The sequence below is a fragment of the Equus przewalskii genome, chromosome 6 (genome assembly GCF_037783145.1).
Source record: "Equus przewalskii isolate Varuska chromosome 6, EquPr2, whole genome shotgun sequence".
NCBI lineage: Eukaryota > Metazoa > Chordata > Mammalia > Perissodactyla > Equidae > Equus > Equus przewalskii.
Window position 1 is genome coordinate 97,414,266 of NC_091836.1, and position 21,925 is coordinate 97,436,190.

General features: G+C 42.3%; 1 protein-coding gene across 4 annotated transcripts in view; it reads left to right on the forward strand.

The window, feature by feature from the left end:
- The window catches only part of DNAJC24 (DnaJ heat shock protein family (Hsp40) member C24), a 58,144-nt gene that overhangs the window by 34,334 nt on the left and 1,885 nt on the right, over positions 1-21,925 (forward strand). Inside the window, exons 2-4 of one of the 4 annotated variants that reach the window (XR_011541651.1) lie at positions 5,886-6,024; positions 18,643-18,742; positions 20,513-20,581. Coding sequence is in view for 3 of the 4 variants with exons in the window: in XM_070626581.1 (XP_070482682.1) it covers positions 5,886-6,090; positions 20,513-20,581 (274 nt within the window). In the remaining variant the exon portion in view is untranslated. Of the gene's footprint in view, positions 1-5,885; positions 6,091-18,642; positions 18,743-20,512; positions 20,582-21,925 lie in introns of all 4 variants that reach the window. The other 3 variants (XM_070626579.1, XM_070626581.1, XM_070626580.1) reach the window with 3 other exon arrangements.

A 21,925-nucleotide genomic window follows, 5' to 3' on the forward strand; every position in this document is an offset into this window, starting at 1 on the left:
GAGAGGTCAGACATCAGTTTGCTGGGACGTGAAGGGGATGCACATCTTTGCTGTGTTGTGGTAAAGAAGCACAGAGACACTCTCTCCATGTTTTAGTATTGTGACATATGCTGTTTTAATTTTGACTGTACTTTAGTCCTCTACTCAACAATACTTACCTTTTTTAAATGTTTTAAAGTTTTTAGCGGTTGGTATATGTACTTGAAAGTAATAAAACTATACTTCCATGTACTAGTCTGTAATTCAGACTTTTCACTAAATCATATCAGTCTTTTCATTAATTTTCTGTGATTTTATTGTACTTGTCCATGTATTAATATTGGAACAAATTTCTCAGTTTTCCTTTATGGCTTAAAAAGAATTGCTAAATTCCTTTTAAAAAGTTTAGACATGTCTGAAGATTTTTTTTTATTGAGATATGGTTAACACAATGAAAAATGCACGCATCTTAAGTGTTCAGTTTGGTGAGATATGATACCACGTAACCACCAACCCAAACAAGATAGAGAATATTTCCATTCCTCCAGAAAATTCCCTTGTGCCCCTGTCCAGTTAATTTCCACCCCCCGTTCCTACCTGGAACCCAATGTCTAATTTCTGTCACCGTGGGTTAGCTTTGCCTGAGTTTGTATTTTGTATCATTGTGATCTTTGATATGTACCCTTTTGTTCTCGCTGCTTCTGCTCAACAATGTTTCAGACGTTCATCTGTTGTTGAGTGTGTCCTCGTTTATCCTTTTGTTGAATGGTATTCACCTCTATAGATACACTACGATTTGTCTTTCCATTCTCCTGTTGATGGACATTTCTGATTCCACTTTTTGGCTGTTATGACTAGGACTGTGAGTATATTCTTTTATAAGTCTTTTTGTGGACATATGTTTTTATGTTTTAGTTCTGTTGGATAAAAATGCAGAAGTGGAATTGCTTGACCACAGAGTAGATGTCTGTGTATCTTTATAAGAAATTGCCAGAGTTTCCTGCCAGCAACACGTGAGAATTCCAGGTGTTCTCCATCCTCGCCAACATTCAGCATTATCAGTCTTCGTTACTTTAGCCGTTCTATGAGCGTTTAGTAGTATCTCATGATTTCAATATAATTTTTCTGATAACTAATGGAAAAGTTTGAGCACATGGTCATGTGCACATTGTTCATCTGTCTTCTTTTGAAAAGTGTTCAAGTTTTTCCCCCTGATTTTTAATTAGTGTGTTTTTTTATCATCAGTTTATACCATTTTTTTGTGTATATTCTGGATACAAGTCCTTTGTTAGATAGATATTTAGCCAGTATTTTTTTCCCAGTCTGTGGCTTGTCTATTTGTTTTCTTAATGGTGTCTTTGATGAGCAGAGTGCTTTAAAATGTGATGTTCTATTTATCAATTTTGTGTCATCATAGTTTGCGCTTTTGGTTTTCTGTCAAAGCAGACTGTGCCTACCCAAGGGGCAGAGATATTCTCTTGTGTTTCCTTCTAGACGCTTTATGATTCTGTGTTTCACATGTATGTCTGTGATTCATCTTGAATTAGTTTTGTGTATGGCATGAGAAGGCGTGAGGTTAACTTCTTTCCCACATGGACATCCAGTTGTTTCAGTACTGTTGGCTGTAGGCTGGCCCTTCCTCACTGAATTGCCTTGGCACCTTCATTGACAATCTGTTGACCGTGTATGTCTGGTCTATTTCTAGACTCTTTATTCTGTTCCACTGATCAATTTGTATATATTTGTACCAGTGCTATCATCTTGATTACTGTCGCTTCATAATAAGTCTCAAAATCAGGTAATGTACGTCCTTCACCTTTGTTCTTTTTCAAGATTCTTTGCCTGCTGTAGATCTTTGTATTTCCACGTAAGTATCACAGTCATCCCATGCACTTCTTCAGAGGAGCCCACTGGAATTTTGAGAGGAATTGCATTAGATTTATGTATCAGTTTGGGGAGAGTGGGTGTGATCTTCCCATCCGTAAACACATGATTTCTCTCCATTGTTTAGGCCTTTGCTTTCTCTTCATGATGTTTTGTAGTTTTTAGTGTAGACATCTTACACATCATCCATGTGTTTTATTCCAAAGTATTTCCTTATTCTTTTTCTTGATGATATCGTAATTGGTAATTTCTTAAACTTTATTTTCCAATTGTTGCAAGATTTGTTGATTTCTTAATTTTGAGTTCTTTGCTTGGAGGTGACTAAGTTTTTCCAATTCTAGCAAAATGCATTTCAGTGTAGTTCTGAAACTGAATCAGTAGCAAACAGAAGTCAGTTAAAATCAACGAACTTTGCAACCTTAGTGTTAGTACATGCCTGTTCTGTTAGTGAGGAGTATCAGTATTTTTTCTATTTGGTGGGTGAGTGTTTTCCTCAGACTCCCTGTTGTCATATGATTCCGCTGGCCTTCCAGTGAAGGGAGTCCGTGCTGTCTCTTTGTGCTGTCTCTCTGTGGCGGTTCCTGGCTCCTCAGTTACAGAGTGAGTCCCTGGAACACAGGATGCTTTTCATTTTATCTTTCATTTGATCAGTGAATGAATGAAGTAAGAGTAGCTTTGGGCTCTCAACGGTGGGAAGGTTTGGTTAGTGGGGATCAAAGGAAAGAAGGACAGAGAATAAAATAAACCTGACACCAAAGGAAGATGACTGCACCCCTCAGGTGCTGGTGAATGATGGAGCCCGCCTCCCTGGAGGGCTCAGATACAGAGATAGCAGGAATCTTGAAACCTACTCTTAGGGGCTTGAATTCCCATGAGCAATAAAGAATAATTTCAGATTTTACAGTTAAGAATGTGCATAATGACGACACCATTTTATTAATAGACCTTGTAATTGAAACATCTTAAAAAGTTGTAGCATCTGTTCTATTACAGTTTTAAACCAGTAGATATATGTAAACTTTGTAGTTTCTTGTGGCTGCCAAATAAATTACCATGTACTTGGTGGCTTAAAATGACAGGAGTTTATTCTCTCCCAGTTCTGCAGGGCAGGCGTCCACAAATCTGCATACCTGGGCTGAAATCAAGGTTGGCTGGTCCTGCTTCCTCTAGAGGCTTAGGGGAGAGTCCTTTCCTAGTCTCTTCCAGCTTCCAGTGGCTGCGAGCTTTCCTTGGCTTGTGGCCTCATTGCTCCAGTCTTTAAGGCCAGTATTTCAAATCTCTTTCTCTCTCTGCACATTCTCCACATCACCTTCTCCTGTGTGTCAAATCTCCTGCTGCCTCTTTCTTATAAGAACTCTTTGACTGTATTTCAGGCCCACCTGGATACTTGAGGATAATCCCCCCATTTCAAGATCTTTAACTTAATCACACCTGCAAGGACCCTTTTTCCAAATAAGGTAGCATTTACAGTTGCCAGCGATTAGGAACCGGTGCCTTTGGGGGCTGTTGTCACCCTGCCATGGAATGCATCGTTCTTCTTTGGATCTTCATTCTCTTCTGGAACTTGCTGTCAAACAAGTTGGACTGAGGCTTTTAGCACCTAAATGATATACTTATTTTCTTGCTGTAACTACCATTTTTAACTAAACTCTGTACCATGGAATAAAATTTATTACATTCTATTAGCACTACAGAATAGACCTAAAAGCCTCAAATGGTGAGTTATTTATTCAAAATAGTGGTCAGGAAGATACCAAATTAGTGAAAGAGCTTGAACTGTGCTTGGACGATCATAGGACTGATATCGACGTGCTAAGATGCAGTGGTAGCCTGTAGTCTGGGCAGCCGGGAACTAACTCCTGGTTTCACAGGGCTTTCTGGTCAGGCTGCTGCATCATCAGGCCCATCTATTTTGTTTGTTGTACCAAGGAGACTTTCCGTAGTGGCCTATTAGAAGTTTATCTTTTAGCCTAGACTTCTACTGTTTGGTTTTAGTCTAGACTGATTTCTCTAGGACCTTCTCAATGCTTGTGACATATGAGACTGAGTTTTCACATGTAAGTGTATCTTAAATGTATACTAGCTACGTATTTGAGCATGTTGCATGTAATAACATTGAATCATACCAAGCTTGTTCCATAAATCTTCTTTGCATAGTGTTAGAGGAATGGATCAGTGAGAGTTTGGCGTGGACAACTCTGTTTTGGCTTTGAGATCTTACTTAATATCCCAGCATTAGGGACTGCTTAAACTTCAGTATGGGAATAGCTTTTATGAGCATCATTTAATAAATCATGACCCCAAAAAGAGGAAACAATAAAGCTTTAGTTTCCTTTTCTCTTTCTGCAGTCATTGTATTAGTTAGATGAAATATTTAAGTGTTGATAACTGATACGTTTGGCACAGGGAAGAGAAATAGATTGCCAGGGGTAAAATGGAAGCCGACTCCTCTTTGTCTGCCCTGTAGCCTCTCTCCCAGCGTGCGTGAAGTTTGTCTGCTCTTCTCTGCAAGCGAATGTCTCAGAGCCTGTGCTCTGCAGTGAGGGTCAGCAGCAGTATGGAGAAGTGCAGCCTGAGAGCACCTCGCTGACAAAGCCAGCAGCCTAGTCTGCACCGTGGGCACACACTTCCATACTCTTGAATTCTAGGTAGAGAATTGAAGTCATTTGACTTCATGAACTTCCCTCATCTCACTGAGTGACTGTGGCCTTACCAACTTGAATAACAAACGACGTGGTTCTTGTAGATGTTTTGTGCTCTTTCTGTCTGTGGAGCAGTCAGTGAAAGAATATAAATGATTTTCCTGTTAACTGATGAGTATGTGCACTAAGCACGTTAGTGTCATGAAATGTGACTATGGCAATTTGCTTGTTGTATTATAAAAACTTTGGAGAAAAAAAGAGTAAGAACTGAAGGGAAAAAACTATCCCACTAGTTCAAAGGAAATTCCTAAGGTAAGTTAAAATACATTCCGTAATATATTTGATAAAACGTGCAGGCTAAGTAATTGCAGGTCGAAAATTCTGGATGAATACTACCAAGTGGTTGCTTATTTACTTGAGAGTGAAAAAATTACATGTCTGAATATCTGCTACTGTCATCCCCGGTTTACTTGAGCAAAGTGCCTCTAAATTTAGATAACCTCTTCTCGCTTGTTTGCTGAGAGACTGCTGAAAGCAAGCGACACAATGGTTCTTTCAGAAGAACGGGTAGATGAAAAGGAAGGGAGCACCATAGAGCATGCAGGACACAAGGGGGAAGCGGACCCTGAAAGGGAGGGGTCCAGTAAGTGCATTCACACTGGCGCCGGAGAACTGACGAGATGGCATCCAGCTTCAGTGTGAAGAAGTTGCTGCCTGTTGAAAACACTCTTCAACATTTCTTACACTTAGAAAACATGTAAGAAAGTTTACTCATGAATTAATTTCCATTCACACGTTTCCTTGAGTTCTTTGAAGTTGTTTCTTAGAAATCTGCCCTAGAGTAACCATTGTTCAATAAAAATTTATGTTTGGGGACTTGTAACTTTCAAACCTTCAGGGCTGGGCCAGAAGGTGAGAGGTGTTTTATTTTAAGGTATGGCTATATAATCTGATTTCGAAAGAAAACACTGGTGATCCCTTTGCAAGGGTGCTGCAGCCAAGCTCGCCCTGTCAGGAAAGCCACCCGCTCTGCAGGCTGTGAGCTGCTCCTCTGTCGTGGCTGCTCATCTGCACGGGCCTGTTTCTGTTTGTGTTCCTCACTAGGGAGATTGTCCATGAGACCAATGATTCCATCAGCAAATTATCCAGAAACTGCCGTCTTAGCGCGTTGTGATGGATCATGTCACTGGTGGATTCGTAGCTACTCGAGTGGTCTAATTAACCTGGCATCGTCTCGTGTGCCCACCACTTGTCCCGTTGCCACGGCATCTTAATTTCTTCTTCTCATCACCTTCTCTCTTATCTCAAGCTCAGATTTAATTTTTTTTCTTCTCCCTTCACGCCTCTCTTTTCACCACTGTCCTTGTTTTTGATTGGCAGTATCATCCAGACAGACAGAGTGCAGATGCACCAGCAGAAGCGGTGGAGGAGTGTGTGCGCAAGTTCATCGAGATTGATCAGGCGTGGAAAATTCTAGGCCATGAAGAGACCAAGAAGGAGTACGACCTGCTGCGGCTCGGTGGGTGCTTGTGGGGTGGGGCCTCCACACACTGCAGCCCCCCAGGGAGCGGCGCACGGCATCGAGGTGCTGCTCCTTCTTCACTCCTCCCGGCATCGTTGTTTGTAATTATGACCTGTCCTTAGTAGTGATTATTGTGTTTTGTTGATAAGTTCACAGAACTGCTGAAGCCGTGAAAGCTGTTTTTTATAACTAATGAAAAATATCGAATTACACATTCCTAATTAATGTTTTATATGTTTAAAAACTTCTTTTTATTAAATTATGTACTGATTGAAGTTTTAATCGTAGTGTTTTTAAGACTGTGTGCTGTCTAAATGACAATCTAAAGGAAGATGCTACGTGGGGTACCCTCATAAAGCACTCCTTGCTGTCTCTGAGCTTGTTTTAGGCCAGGTTTCCGATTATCTTCTGGATAAACTATTCCTTATAAGATTGCTATAAATGATATTTGAGGAATGCGCATTTCCTAAGCAGTTTTAAAAGTCATTTCTTTTATGCATTTTAGAAAATAGCTTCTTAGAACAGTGACGAGCTCCTGTGAGAAAGGAAGAAATGTAGGTCAGGTCCGTCACCCCTGACTGCGGTTACATGAAGTGATGGGCTTTCAGCCCTGGCCTTGGGAGAGGAGCCCTTGGCCTCCTCTGGGCTTTCCGTATGCGCCCCTCATGCTGATGGGGAGTCAGTAATCGGTTACAGCCTGTGGGGAAACGCAGTGCGCTCTGCAGTGGGTGCCCGCTCAGCATCGATGTGGACGTGTGGGTAAAGGCCCGCTGTGCCTGTGGTCCATGATTGAATCTGGCCGTCCTGAGCTGCACACCAAGCCTGACAGAACGGTTATAAGACTCCTGCTACTAAGGTTATGAAAACTTGATTGAGAAGCAAGGCTTTATTTCTAAAATGCAGCACTGTAGGATAAAGCCAATGATATATAGAGAATATCCGTATTTGTTTTCGGAGGGAGTTGTACCAATAGCATTAAGTATTTCTCGCAGCCGGGGTGTGGTGCCTCTGTTTGTGAAGGCGCCAGGGCTGCTTGCGTATGTGCTGGAGGCTGGTCTTGAATAGTGGCTTTCAGAACACCCATCAGCTCTGAGGCCCTCCTGCTTTTGAAGACTGATGAGGTTACTCTTAAAATGTTAGAAACTGATGAGAGGACCTTTGCAGTGAATTTGGATTAATTTTCAAATGTGCCTTGACTGTCTGGTCTTACTTCTATTTGGTGCATATATGAGCATCTTTCAAATGTTGTATTTCTTTTGTAAATCTGTTTATACTTTTGGCAGAAGAATGTGGAGGTGTTTCCATTTGAGGATGAATTCTCTCCGTAGGTGTATGTTTTTAACCTTGGTTCATATAATAGGATTTCTGTGAAAGTATTGACTAATACACGTGCATGTGTGTGTGTGAGAAGTCACCTCTGTCCTCAAAGTGGCAAGCTCTGCTGGAGATGATGACTCTCCGTGGTGCTTGTACATCGGCTCTGGCCTTTGCTCTGCGGTGCCCATCTGTGTAAGGGAAGAATGGTCCACACAACTGTGCCTTGAGGCTGGAGGGTGTGCTCTGCCTCGTTCCCCCGCATAGCCTGTGTGCTACTAAGAACCTGTCCGGGAGCCTGACTAGGGCCTGCTGCCTAGAGAGAGGAGAGGCAGGGAGAGATCAGGCGTCAAAAACTTCTCTCCTGCTGGGCTGTGGGGTGGGGTGGACAGAATTAGGAAACCAGGTTGCAAGTGAGCAATAGAAAGATGTAGGAAGAATGGACAGTTGACATCTTCAAGCCTTTCTCATTGCCTTTGAGAAGTCCTTGGAAATGTAGATTTCTTTTGAGCTTTTGGGTTTTATTGGGACAATGTGGCCTCCTGTATCGCAGGGGGCTCTTGTGGGTCATTGATGAGGTCACAAGGAAGTTTAGACAGACAAATACAGTGAGAGCTGGGCCTGATTCATGATTCAGATAAAAAGGCATATTCAGCTGGGAGTTTGTATAATAGCACTTTGCTTTGCAAGTTTTTCAGGTGGGTGATTACCAAATGGAGTTATTCTAGGACAGTAGAAAATACCACTTTTCATGACACCTTAGTGCCTCAGATCCAGGTACTAAACACTTCCTTCGTTACCAGAGGTCCAGGTGGCAAGGATGCTGTTCCCGTTTAAACTGGGGTTGGCTGCCATTTAGAGTAAGAAATAGATGTCTCTCATCCAAGTATAACTTGCTGTGTTTAAGCCTTTCATACTAGAGCTGTTTAAAAAGAAATCTCATAGTAAACCTAGTTTTGTGGTGTTGGTTCTTTCGAATACTGACATAGCTTTTTTCCCTCTTGACCCATCTTCAACGTGTGGTTCCTCAAAAGAAGGAAGTGGACTTGGACTTCAAAGAGTGAGGATTTGATTTGATAGAAGGAAAACCTTTGAGAGTGATAAATCTGTTAAAGACCGGGATAGCTCACCGTGAGAGAGGGAATTTATCGAGAGCAGGTCAGAGCCCTGTTTTGTCTGGGTCACCCCTGGGGACGTGGAGGTAGCTGTGTTGTCAGAACTCTTCTTCACGTAGCGACGGTTCACTGTAGAGCTGTCTTTTCCTGTCGTGGGCTGTGCTCTCAATGTGATGGTTCCTGCCCTCCGCTCACTTGAGTCCCAGAGAAGGTGGAGCTCCGTGTGCTCGGGCAGGAGCCGAGGGCGAGCGCTTTCCCGTGTTTCACAGCTCGGAGCTGGTGCTTTCTCATGAGGAGAGACTCGTCAGTACTGCCCACGGCCGTTTATTCCTCTGAAAGATCTTTAAGGGAGTGTTTGACGTCTGTGTTTCTTTGCTTCACAGAAGAAACTATCACATGAGTTCTCATGAAGAAACGTCCAGGGTGGATAGCCGAAGGAGAGTGCACGTGTTCTCTCTCCCTCGTGTCCGCTTCCCTGATCTTAGTGGACAGTCTGGGGCAGTGTTGGCCAGGCTGCAGAAAAGCGCATCTAAAAGGGAGGAGTGATCCTCACTTCCCAGACCGTCCGCGTTCTGAGAGCCTGTTAACCAGTGGGTTCAGCCGGTTCGTGTGGTTAGGTGTCACCTCGCTGTTGCTAGGGCTGCTGCCCATGTTCTCGTGAAAGGCATGTAGTTCTTGAGACGGCCCATGAGACATTCGGAAAGTCTTTTTTTATAAAAACATTTATAAAATGTTCACATGAATAATATCTGTTGGAGAGATTTTGGTCTTTATAAATCATGTGGAGAGTTTTCTCATCTATTAAAAAAAAACACATCGGAAGTCCATCCTGGGAAAATAATAGGGATCATGACTGCGTAGCGTGTAATGTGACAGCCACTCAGATCTCTGATGTCGAGTGACACAGCCTTTGAGTCAGGTTACTTCTCTGTGGCCTGGAGAGGAACAAACCTTCAGATGAAGTCAGTCACATGGCATGTTTTAAAGAAACAAGTGGGTTGTGTCTGGAACCCTTGGCGGTCTGTGATTTTGTATTAAGACGTATCTTGGTCCCCTCGGGTGGAGGCTTCACGCTACAGCACTGACCAAGTACTTGGGTACTTGAAACGGCTGGCTCACAGCGCGCGGGACCACACCCTGTGAAGTCAGTGCCTGCTCAGAGCTGGTCGGCTCCTCTCCCTCAGCGCGGTGCGGAGGGCATTTCTGGCGCTGTGCTGTACGGTTCACTTCACCTCTCTGTTAGGATACACACTTGATGATGGGAGACAAGCAGGTCAATCTTGGACCGAATGAGTAACGTGTCTTAAAGCCCCACCAACATGTGTGTGTCAGATTCAACACGTAATTTCTTAAGCTCAACATAACAATCTTCCCTGAAAAGCAAGTTAATGCTAAAGACTGATTAGCTCCCTAAGATGGGAGATAATACTTTTAAATGCAGATAATATGAATTTGAGTCAACTGTTAGGATAATGACTTCAGGCCAGTAGATGTTTGTGTAAATTAAGTCCTAAAACTGACCCTTAGAAAATACTGTGTGAGTCAGATTAGGGTTTCCATTTATGGTCACATCAGTATTTCCATTTGATTTTAGGAATTTGAAAATTGGCTGTAAAAATGTGCTTCAGGTAAAACTTGAAGATAAGCATCAGGGGGCATGTTTTTTTGGTGACTATTTCTGGGAGAAGTAAGTGTGTGAAATGAAGCAGAAAATCCGTGTAGACAGTTCGGGAGTGGCATTTTCTTCAGAGGGAGAAGCAAGTATAGATAAAACTTTCTGTGGGGTCCTCCTGCTCCATCTTATTTGTCACAAGAAGGTGACTACTCACATTATGTTACTTTTACTTGAATGCAAATAACTGTTTTTGCAGTGAAAATATATCTTAAGAGAATTTCTCAATGATTTTGAATTAAAAATTTGGCTAGGGGCCGGCCCGATGGTGCAGCAGTTAAGTGCGCATGTTCTGCTTTTCAGCAGCTCGGGGTTCACCGGTTTGGATCCCGGGTGCGGACATGGCACCGCTTGGCAAAAGCCGTGCTGTGGTAGGCATCCCATGTATAAAGTAGAGGAAGATGGGCACGGATGTTAGCTCAGGGCCAGTCTTCCTGAGCAAAAAAAAAGGAGGATTGGCAGTAGTTAGTTCAGGGTCAATCTTCCTCAAAAAAAAAAAATTGGCTGGTTTGAAATAAAGCTATAGAAACCTATGGGCAAGACTATGGTTAAAATCCTGGTATACTTGGACATCATTGGAGTTCTGATTTAATAATGGAGAAAATGTAGGATTTAGGAAGTTTGTGTTTCCAACTTTAACCTCTCTTTCCGTTTCTACTCAGGTATTTGACCCAGTTAAAATCAATGGGTCCAAAACCAAAACTGGGTCCCCTTTCTCACTGCTTGTTTTTTCCCTCAGACTTGAAATTTTTGCTTCTTATTATACTCTTAGTACTTCTGCATTGCCCAGTATACGACCAAAGAATTAGAAATGAGTGCTGACATTCTTTTTTTTCCCCAGTAATTTTATTGAGATCATAATGGTTTATAACATTGTGAGATTTGGGGTGTACATTATTATTTATCCATTTCTGAGTAGACTTCATCGTGATCACCACCAGTAGTCTAATTTTGTCCATCACCATATATAAGTGCCCCTTTACCCCTTTCACCCAACCTCCAACCCCCTTCCCTTCTGGTAACCACTAATCTGTTCTCTTTATCAATGTGTTTATCTTCTACATATGAGTGAAATCCTGCAGTGTTTCTCTTTCTCCGTCTGGCTTATTTTGCTTAACATCATACCCTCAAGGTCCATCCATGTTGTTGCAAATGGGACAATTTTGTCTTTTTTTATGGCTGAGTAGTATTCCATTGTATCTGTATACCACGTCTTCTTTATCTGTAGAAGGGCACTTGGGTTGCTTCCACGTCTTGGCTGTTGTGCATAATGCTGCAGTGAACATAGTGGCACATAAATCTCTTTAGATCATTGACTTCAAGTTCTCTGGATAAATACCCAGTAGTGGGATAGCTGGATCATATGGTATTTCTATTTTTAATTTTTTGAGAAATCCCATACTGTTTTCCATAGTTGCTGCACCAGTTTGCGTTCCCACCAGCAGTGTATGAGGGTTCCCTTTTCTCCACATCCTCTCCAACATTTGTTATTTTTTATCTTGGTATTTATAGCCATTCTGACCCATGTAAGGTGCTATCTCATTGTAGTTTTGATTTGCATTTCCCTAATAATTAGTGGTGTTGAACATCGTTTTCTGTGTCTGTTGGCCATCTGTATATCTTCTTTGGAAAAATGTCTGTGCATATCCTTTGCCTATTTTTTGATCAGGTTGTTTGTTTTTTTATTGTTGAGTTGCATGAGTTCTTTATATATTTTGGAGATCAACCCCTTGTTGGAAAAACGATGTGCAAATATTTTCAGATCATTTAATGTTCTTTTCCCGTGTGATCTTTGTATTCTCACAGCTACATGTTGTCCATACCCGCATTACAGCGTGTACCCCACTTACTTCCGTGGCTGCTGATTGGCCTTCTCCCACGGTCCCTTCCCTTGTGATTGGTCTGGCTTCCTGTGTTCTCACTCCTCTGTGTGAGAGCTTTTATAACCACCCCTCCCCAACACAACCTTCATCCATTCACCTGGAGGTTATTTATTTTTCTTTTTAAAAATTTCGTTAGAATTGGCTCTCTCTTTTGTCACCTGGGAAAGATTCCCCCTGAGCTAACATCTGATGCCAATCTTCCTCTTTTTTTTTTTCCCTCCCCATAGCTGTATATCCCAGTGGTAAGTCCTTCTCATTCTGCTGTGTGAGCCGCTGCCACAGCATGGCTACTGACAGACGAGCGGTGTGGTTCTGTGCACAGGAGCCCAACCCGGGCGGCTGAAGCGGAGCTGCTGAACTTTGACCACCAGGCCATCAGGGCTGCTCTTCTACCTGGAATTTAAATGGGGCAGGAGCTTTTAGGTTTGTCCCTGGTTACTCCTCCCACCTTATCACCAGTTCCCAGCCTGATGGGAATCTTCTCGCTTGGTCCATGTAGGGGTCCCACACACCTGCATGTGCAGTTTGCCGTTACTCAGACCCCTTCCCGTTCTCGTTCTCCACAGCTTAGTCCTTGTTCAACTCAAGTCCTCCCATCCCACCCCTCCCTGGCATTCTAGTCCACCATCATTTCTACTCTCTGAATTTAATCCACAAATTATTTTGAGGTGTTTTTTCTGTGGTTCCCATCTTCCAGTTCTGTTTGATACTTGAGAAGGACTAAATAATTATATGGACTACGGCTTTGGTAATAATGGGTCAGTTTTAATGGGACTGACAAGGGCGAAGTACCTCCAACCTGTTAACACTTCTAAATCCAGACGGGGCCCTGTGGTCCCTGGGGCCCCTGTAATAATGGATGGGGTTTGTCATTGCGCCTGGTCTGGTGTAGACAGGTCAGCACAGACATGTTGAGCTGATAGTGACAGTTAAACAGCTGCTGTTTATTGTTTGACAACCTGTGAGGAAGATATTGGTACCTGTTCTCCAAAGATGGAGTCTGAGGCTCCGAGGGGTTACCTGCACTGAGGTCACCCAGCTAGTAATCGATAGAGGGGAATTGAAAGCCATTCTCTGACTCTTAATCACCATGCTGGGCTGCCAAGTTTTGAATAGATGTGAGCAACCTACTGTTTTTAGTTCCAAATAGTCAAGAATGAGGCATATTTGAGGGTCAGAAGGAGAGGCCAGGCCTCCCCCTGCTGCTGCCCTACGAGCCCTGCACTGAAACCTGACTCCCATCCCGGGTGTCGTTTGGTGCCTCTCATGAGCACCGGGTTTACACTCAGTTTATAACAGCTCCGCATTCTTCAGCTCATAATGAAACCCCAAGTTTGTCATTTTCCTTCGGGATGGAAAGCTTTGCAATTGTGACTCTTTAATTTCATCTGGAAAGGGAGTATAGATCTTTATAATTTAATGAGCAGGTTTCAAGTTAAGTGTTGCCTGATTCTGATCTTGTCAAGGAAGACACTGTTCCAAGAACAGAGACTCTTAAGGACAAGGAACCTGATTACCTTCAAGTTATTTCCTGTATGCAAAACTTAATTATGTGTAGTGAAATGATTTCTGAGAATGAGGGGATTGTTCAAAATTAAATTACTTGGTTTTAAAAAGGGAGGTCCTAAGTTAGACCTAAAGGAAAACACTGCTGTTTGCTTTTAACACACACAGATGACCTCTTCAAGTTTGAAATAAACTTTACATATTTTAAATGTCATAAAAATAAATACACTGGACTGACTGCTAATCGAGAGCATGTGGGGTTGCCGCTTGAGTAGCAGGACATGGCCACTCGTGAGTGGCGGGCAGAGCTGCGGCCAGTGTTGGGTCGAGTGAGCCTTTTGGTGTCTCAGCCACACTGAGTAAGGTTAAGTTCCTCTCCTGAGGCTTTCTGTCACTGTTGTTTATTTATTTTTACTTATTAATTTGAATTGTAGCTACAGTCAGAAAAGGTTTCTTGGGATTAGGAAGAGTGATTATTTAGGCAGGAAACAGAGTTGTTTTATAAATTTTACTGTCATTAGAAGGAAGTTTAAAAAGACTGGAATTCCATTGTCGTGTAAGAAGTAAGGAATATTTATTGATTCCCAAATGGAGCTGAAAAATCCTTTCCTCTTTCAGAAAGCTGTGAATGACCCAGCGAGAGCTCTCGTGGGCTTTGCCGCCCCAAGCTGCTAATGGTTATTTAATGGTATTCTTCAGTGCCAAAGAATCTCCCTAGATTTTCCTTTTAATCTCTTTGAATTGCAGGCTCATAAACCTCTCTGATGAGTCCGGCCAGTGTTTTCTTAGATCCCGCCGTGAGACAATCAGCACAGAATCCTTTCACCTCTTGCTGTCAGACCGAGCCACTAGGACACAAGGTCAGAAGGGCCTGCGCTTCTAAAGGCGGAAAGATTCTTTTTCAAGTAACCACATAAAGTGTTTTATTTTATCGTTACATTCCTCGGGAATCCTCTCCAACCATAGTGCTTCAGACTTTCACTATGTAAGTCAATTTGGAAGTTTTCTCGTCTCCATGTTGGACTAAGTGAGTGAGCACGGTGCAGGGTGTGGCCGGGCCTCGACATTCCTGCACACCCTGGAAAGGCTGAGCCCGTTCACTTCAGAAGAATCAGGGCCATGTACTGTCGCTGGGCTCAGGAGAGAGCACAGACGCCAGAAATCTGTTTTTCTCCAAATGGCTGGGGTTTGGTTTGGTTTGGTTTGGTTTGGTTTGAACTATTACCATTTTGTAGCTAAGATTCTAGATTGAAATCTTGGATCTGTTCCTTTCCCTAAATCACTTTGATTAAATCAGTTTGTGTTTTCTCAGCATTTTTCGTAGTTTCATGTTAACAGGAAAACTTTGAGATGGGAGTTGCATTTTGAGATGCCTGTTAGTGTGTTTCATTGTGATGAGCAGAAATACTTATAATGTGTAATACTCAAAAGAAAACAGACGTATCTGCTTGCAGGTGCCATGACTGAGGAGTAGGCAATTATCAAAGCTAATTCCAGAGTCCCTGTGAGTTACTTTAAGGACTAGGGACGAATTAACTTTTCTAATTATAGCTACAATGGTGGACAAGCAGAGATCATTGTTTAAAAAGAAAAAAACCCATTGATTTGTTTGTGCTCCCTCCTTGTAGTCATGGGGGGCTGCTGCGCCCCACTCCCTGGACACCTGCCTCTCAACAAAAGACATGGTCCCTTCCCCACCCCCGCACTTACATCCACCTTTCCCTCGTCTGTTCCCTGGGCTCATTATACACTTCTCCAGGGATCCCATTCTCCTGAGTTAATTACCCCAGCCTTTTTCAGAAGCTCTTAGGTTACCATCCTTTCTTATGAGGTTCTTAATTTCTTTCCTCCACTTTTCTTTCCTCATTTCTATTAAAACATGTAGCATTGGAGTCTCAAGGCACTGCTTTTAAACTTTATGGAAACACATCCTGCATACAGAGAAGGGCACCAGTCCCGAGGGCAGCCTGGTGGAGCTTCAGACACGCGGCCCTCCAGCAGTGGCCGGGGGCCTGCGACCCCTTCCATCCCCCCTCCCCCACGCCCAGCACTGCGAGCCAGCTTTCCTGTTGCATTCCCTGTAATGGGAAGTCATACAGTGTGTTCTCCTTTGTGTCACACGCTGAGTTTTAAAACCAGAATCCCCCCAGAAACGCAGACTGTGTGCACAGAGTATTGAATAATCCGGTCAACACATAGATGCTTAGCCACAGAAACGAGGACATTCTAATAGACTCCTTTTAACTCTGACCTGGGCAAAGTACAAACCGTTTCTGCATTCTGTTCTTCCTTTTACTGTGCGATATGATCTAAGCTGATCTTTCAGCTAAGAAATGAGTGGCTACCCTGAAGTTCCTGTCCATAAAGAAGGAAGAATAAAAATGTAAAGCCACGGTTTTGAGTAGGGGGAATAATAGAAAGGGTTTCATATGAGGTAGTAACTGGTGAGAATAGCCAGAGCTGCCAGCGGAGAAGTGGGACAGGGTGCGTGAGGTGAACAGCGCGAAGCTGACGTGCCCAGCAGTTATTTGCCAGTTGCTCCTCGTTGATTATTTTAAAATGCAGATGGCGCAGTGGGTACATATGAATGGGTTGTCTCTGTGCGATCGTGTATCGCAGTGTCCAAGATGGGTCAGGTGAGAGGCTTCTGCGTCTGGTTGTCACCGCGGCCGTGTCTGGTTTGCTTTAGATGACTTCAGAATGACCTGGGAGACCTGTAAGATAGCCTGGAATGTAGGCGACTTGACTGTACATTATGTACACTTGTTTTTCCCCTAAACAGAGTCTGTTAAGCGCTGGTTCCCCTATCCCTCAATTGCCATTCCCCTTTCCGGCACGCTTCCCTGGTCCTGCTGAGTAGGAAACTGGAACATTAGATTTTTTTTTCTCCATCTATATGAGACTTTTAGGTAGAATTTGTTTTAAATAGGAATATGGAATAACTATAGCCAAGCATACTTTATATAGAATGTGGAAATTAAATTGTCTTGTTCAGAAATACTTTGCCTACTGACAGACTCTGCAGAAGCTGTTCTGCAGGCATAGCGACGGAGGAGCCACCCCTGAGCACCGGGCGGAGTCTCTGCCTCGAGATCTGGGAACAGTTCAATAGACTGCTGGTACCCAGGAGATATGAAGTGATAGGAACTTGACGTGCCTTAATAGAAAACCATAGTGAGTTCCAAATATTGTATAATCTTTTCCTCTATTTAAAATTGTGTAACTCACCAATAAATTTTGAACAGGCAGTTATTAAATATAATTAAATTGCAGGCATTCACACAACAGAACAAAGGGAAGCATTCTCAGCAGGGGAACAAGAGACTAGTGAGACAGCTGTAGAAACTTTCCTTGGGGTGGGGGTGGATTTGAGCCGCTCCTTTAGGCATTGCCTCCTAGAACAATAGAGCATCCAGGAAGGAGACCTTCCTTCAAGGACAAAGACAGGTGTTTCTCCCTCGGACTCACTTCTTTGTCCCACAGTACACTTGATTTAAGCAAGAGTACATGCCTACACTACCTGGACCTACACTTACCAAGTTTAGGTGGAATTCCAGGCTTCTGTGCACCTTCCGTCTACAGGGAAGACTTTGGCCCAAGAAAGAGCAGTGGAACATCAACACCACACAGCTGTGTCGTAGGGTTACGGAAATATTTTAAAGTAATTCTTCCTTCAAGTTACCCACTGCTCTCTTGAAGCAGTTAAAAGCTAGAGGACTCATAGCCCCTGAGACGACTGAGACATTGGTCAGAGCTTTAGTCTTTAAAGCACTCTGAGCCTCATCTCATTTGAATGAAAGAACACCCTTGTGTTAGTCTGCTCTGTCTGCCATGACGAAATTCCACAGCCTGGTGGGCTTAGACGACAAATTTATTTCTCACAGTTCCAGAGGCTGAGAAGTCCCAGATCAAGGTGCCAGTCAGTAGGGTTCCCGGTGAGGCCTGTCTTCCTGGCTTGCAGACGGCCTCTTCCTCTTGTCTTCATGGGATGCTTTCCTTGGGGTGCGCACCTGGGAAGAGACGTCCCTCCTCCTCCTCTTATCAGACCACCAGTTCTGTTGGACTCCACTCTTAGGACCTCAGTTAACCTTAATCACCTCCAAGCCTGTCTCCACATACAGTCACATTGCAGGTCAGGGCTTCAGCATAGGAATTTTGAGGGGACACAGTTCAAGTCTGTAGCAACCCTTCTGAAGTAGATAAGGAAGAGATAACTCGATATACCTAAGGTTGGAAGCTAGTAAAATATTACAGCTAAGGTTCAAATACAGTTATTTTTACCCAGCTGCCTGCTGCCTTCCTTAGTTACAGATACAGTCATGCGCTGCATAACGATATTTGAGTCAACGACGGACGGCATATACGACCGTGGCCCCATAAGATTGTTACCCTACAGGCTAGGTGCATAGAGGCAGTACCATCTAGGTTTGTGTAAGTGCACCCTATGGTGTTCATACAAGGACCAAATCACCTAATGACGCATTTCTCAGAACACATGCCATTGTTCAGCGATTCATGACTGTATAGTTTATCTGACAAGAATTTCCCTATTTCTCACAAAATAGAGGTCGCTAGTTGATCCCAAGAAATAATCAAAACCAACTTCATGGTTGTACATGTTGCACATGTGTGAAAAATAGGATAGATTTTGACTGTTAAAGTTTCTAGGAAGTGATATGTTCTGGATTTTCTAGTCACCTGAAGTCAGATAGCCTTAAAACTGCTGCCAAAAACGGTAAGCTAGGGGTTCCCCCCAGTTTTATTGGGAAATAATTGACATACCTCACTGTTTCACACATACAGCATGCCGGTTTGATTTACACGTATTGGGAAATGATTACCACAGTAGGTTCAGCCAGCATCCATCGTCTCATACAGATACAATAAAAAGAAAAGAAAGAAAAAAGAAAAAATTCTCCTGATGATGAGAACTCTTAGGATCTGCTGTCTTGCCGTCCGTCTGCGTCCTGCAGCGTGTCAGCCCTGGTCCTCGTGTGCTGCAGTGCCTCCCTCGTTCTCGTTTATCTTACAGCTGGAAGTTCCTACCTTTTGGCCCCTCCTCCAGGCCCCCTCCTCTCTCCTTCCCCTCTGGTAACCAAAAGTTTGATCTCTCTTTTTTTTTTAGATTTCACATATAAGTGAGGTCATATAATATTTGTCTTTCTCCGTCTGACTTATTTCACTTCGCATAATGCCTTCAAGGTCCACCCATGTTGTCGCAAATGGTAAGATTTCCCCATTTCCTATGGCTGAATAACATTCCATTGTACATATATTTACCACAGTGTCTTTGTCCATTCACCTGTCAGTGGACACTTGGGTGGTTTCCATGTCTTGGCTGTCGTGAATATTGCTGCTGTGAAGGTGCAGATGTCTCTTCAACATAGTGTTTTGTTTTCTTTGGCTATATTCTCAGAAGTGGAATTGCTGGGTCACATGGTATTTCTATTTTTGATTTTTTTGAGGATCCCCCACACTAATTTCCATAGTGACTGCACCAGTTTACATGCCCACCAACAGTGCACAAGTGTTCCCTTTTCTCCACATTTGTTGTCTCTTGTCTTTTTTGATGGTGGCTATTCTAACAGGCGTGAGGTGATATCTCACTGTGGTTTTGATTTGTAATTCTCTAATGATTAGTGATGCTGAGCATCTTTTTATGTACCTCTTGGCTTTTCACATATCTTCTTTGGAGAAGTGTCTGTTCAGATACTCTGCCCATTTTTTAATTGATTTTTTTTTATATTGAGTTGTATGAGTTCTCTATATATTTTAGATATTGACCCTTATCAGATATATGGTTTGCAAATATCCTTCCCCGTTCCATAGGTCTTCACTTTGTTGATGGATTCTTTTGCTGTGCAGAAGCTTTTTAGTTGGATGTGCTCCCACTGTTTATTTTTTATTTTGTTGCTTGTACTTTAGACGTCATATCCAAAAAATCATTACCAAGACCCATGTCAAGGAGCTTTATTCCTGTGTTTTCTTCTGGGAGCTTCGTGGTTTCAGATCTGAAGTTCAAGTCTTTAATCCATTTCTAATTAATTTTTGTGAGTGGTATAAGATAGGGGTCCAGTTTCATTCTTCTCCCTGTGAATATCCAGTTGTCCCAGCACCATTTATTGAAGAGACTGTCTTTTCTCCATTGGGTATTCTTGGCTCCCTTGACAAATATTAGTTGACCATATATGCTCCAGTTTATTTCTGAGCTCTCAGTTATACTCCACTGGTCTATGTGTCTGTTTTCATGCCAGTACCACGCTGTTTTGATGACAGTAGCTTTCTGGTATAGCTTGAAATCAAGAAGCATCATGCCTCCTGCTTTGTTCTTCTTTCTCGGGATTTATTTGGCTATTTGGGGTCTTTTGTGCTTCCATATAAATTTTAGGAGTGTTTTTGCTACTTTTGTACAAAATGCCACTGGAATCTTGATAAGGATTGCACTGAATCTATACGTGGCTCTTGGTAGTTTTGACATTTTAACAATGTTAATTCTTCCAGTCCATGAACATGGGATACCTTTCCGTTTATGTGTATCTTGTTCAATTTATTTCATCAGTGTCCTGTAGTTTTCAGAGTGGAGATCCTTCACCTCCTTGGTTAAATTTGTTCCTAAGTATTTTATTGTTTTTAATGCTATTATAAATGAGATTAATTTCTTTCTCAGAAAATTCATTGTCAGTATATAGAAATGCTACTGATTTTTGGGTGTTAATTTTGTATCCTGCAACTTTACAGAATTCATTAATTAGATCTAACAGTTTTTCGTGGAGTCTTTAGGATTGTCTGTAACATGTCATCTGCAAATAGAGACAGTTTTACTTCTTCCTTCCGATTCTGATATATTTTATTTCTTTTATTTGCCTGATTGATAAGCTAAGTTTTTAAATGGTAAGTAAATTAGAATTGTAGGACCAGGCTGGAGTGCCTTCTCAGCATTCTTCATGCTTATGATTAAAGTATCAAAATTAAGTGTCTCATTTTATATTTTACAGAAGATGATCTAAGAAATTTGGGACCAGTAGATGCTCAAGTATATCTTGAAGAAATGACTTGGAATGAAGGTATATGACTCATTTCTGGTTATTTGCCTGCTCTAATTAGATGTTAGGTATGGAAGGTTTCATAAAGTTTTCTTTTTTAAACTACTTGGTTTACTCTCCAGCTGTGTAATATGGGAAATAAAGAGGATCACTTTTTCCACCTCTCTTCTGTTGATGTTGAGATGAACTCCTGTTAGGATTTCTGTTGCTCTCTGTGGAATCATAAACTGTCAGGGCAGGCTTTTCAGGTCATGTTGTACTAGCTGGAACTGGGGTCTTATCCTCACATTGATTATGTCTTCGGAGGAAGAGAAGAATCATCACTCCCTTTAGCCACCATGAATTCATAGTTTTTTCTTTCCTGTTACTGGGATTTTAAAACCTAACTCTAATTTGTCCATTTTTCTGGTGGTCTGTGGATCGCTCTGGTTAGACATGACGTTGGGAAAATGCCTTCTACTAAGTGGAAGCCATCAGGACCACACTTTCATGTTATTCTGGGCAAATGAAGCAAATCTTATTTCTTAGAATTTTTATATACTTTTAACCCTATAACTTTATTGTTCAGCCTGGGGTGCAAATTCCCTAGTGGTTTATAAAAACTTATGGATGAGTGTGGGTAGGCAGAAGATAAGCCCATCCTTCTTGAAACAGAGTTCACTGGAATATTTTTAACGGCAGATTCTTAACTTAGTGCTCTTAGGAAGTTGGGTCACAAGTTGTATTGACGTATGAGGGGAATCGTGCTTTTGCCTGTGGGCCACTCTGCTCCTAAACTGCCAAATGAGTCTAGAGTAGGAATTCTTCCTTGCAGTGGATGGTGGGAAGCTGGAGGTTCTCTGTGACTGGGGCTCTCAGTGGTGGTGACCGCTTCATCAGGGTAGACAGGGAGAGCTGCTGCTGTGACACGAGTGACACAGGCATTCACTGCTGGCACGGGGATGGACTGCAACACGTTATCACAGAGACACCCAGCAGAGTGTGTTGTTTGAAAATACAGTATTGCTACCTTGCCAATCAGTGTGTGTGTGTTTAATCTCTTATCAGACAAATTAGTTCTTCTTCCTGTAGTTGCTATGATTCATACATTTGTTTACTAATGATTCCTGATAATGTGAAAACTGGTTTTTAGAATTTTTCCTTCTTCAGTAATTATTATAATTAATAATTATATTAATATAATTAATATAAGATTTTATTTTAAATTAAGAATATGGATCCTGGTTCAAGCATCTGTTCACTCAACAAGTATATAAGCTTTCTGATACAAGTGAAAATGCCAAGACACTGAAGGAAATGCACAACGTAAGATCATCAGGTGTTATCAGAAGCATGCTGGTGTCCTTGAGACCCCCTAAAGTAAAC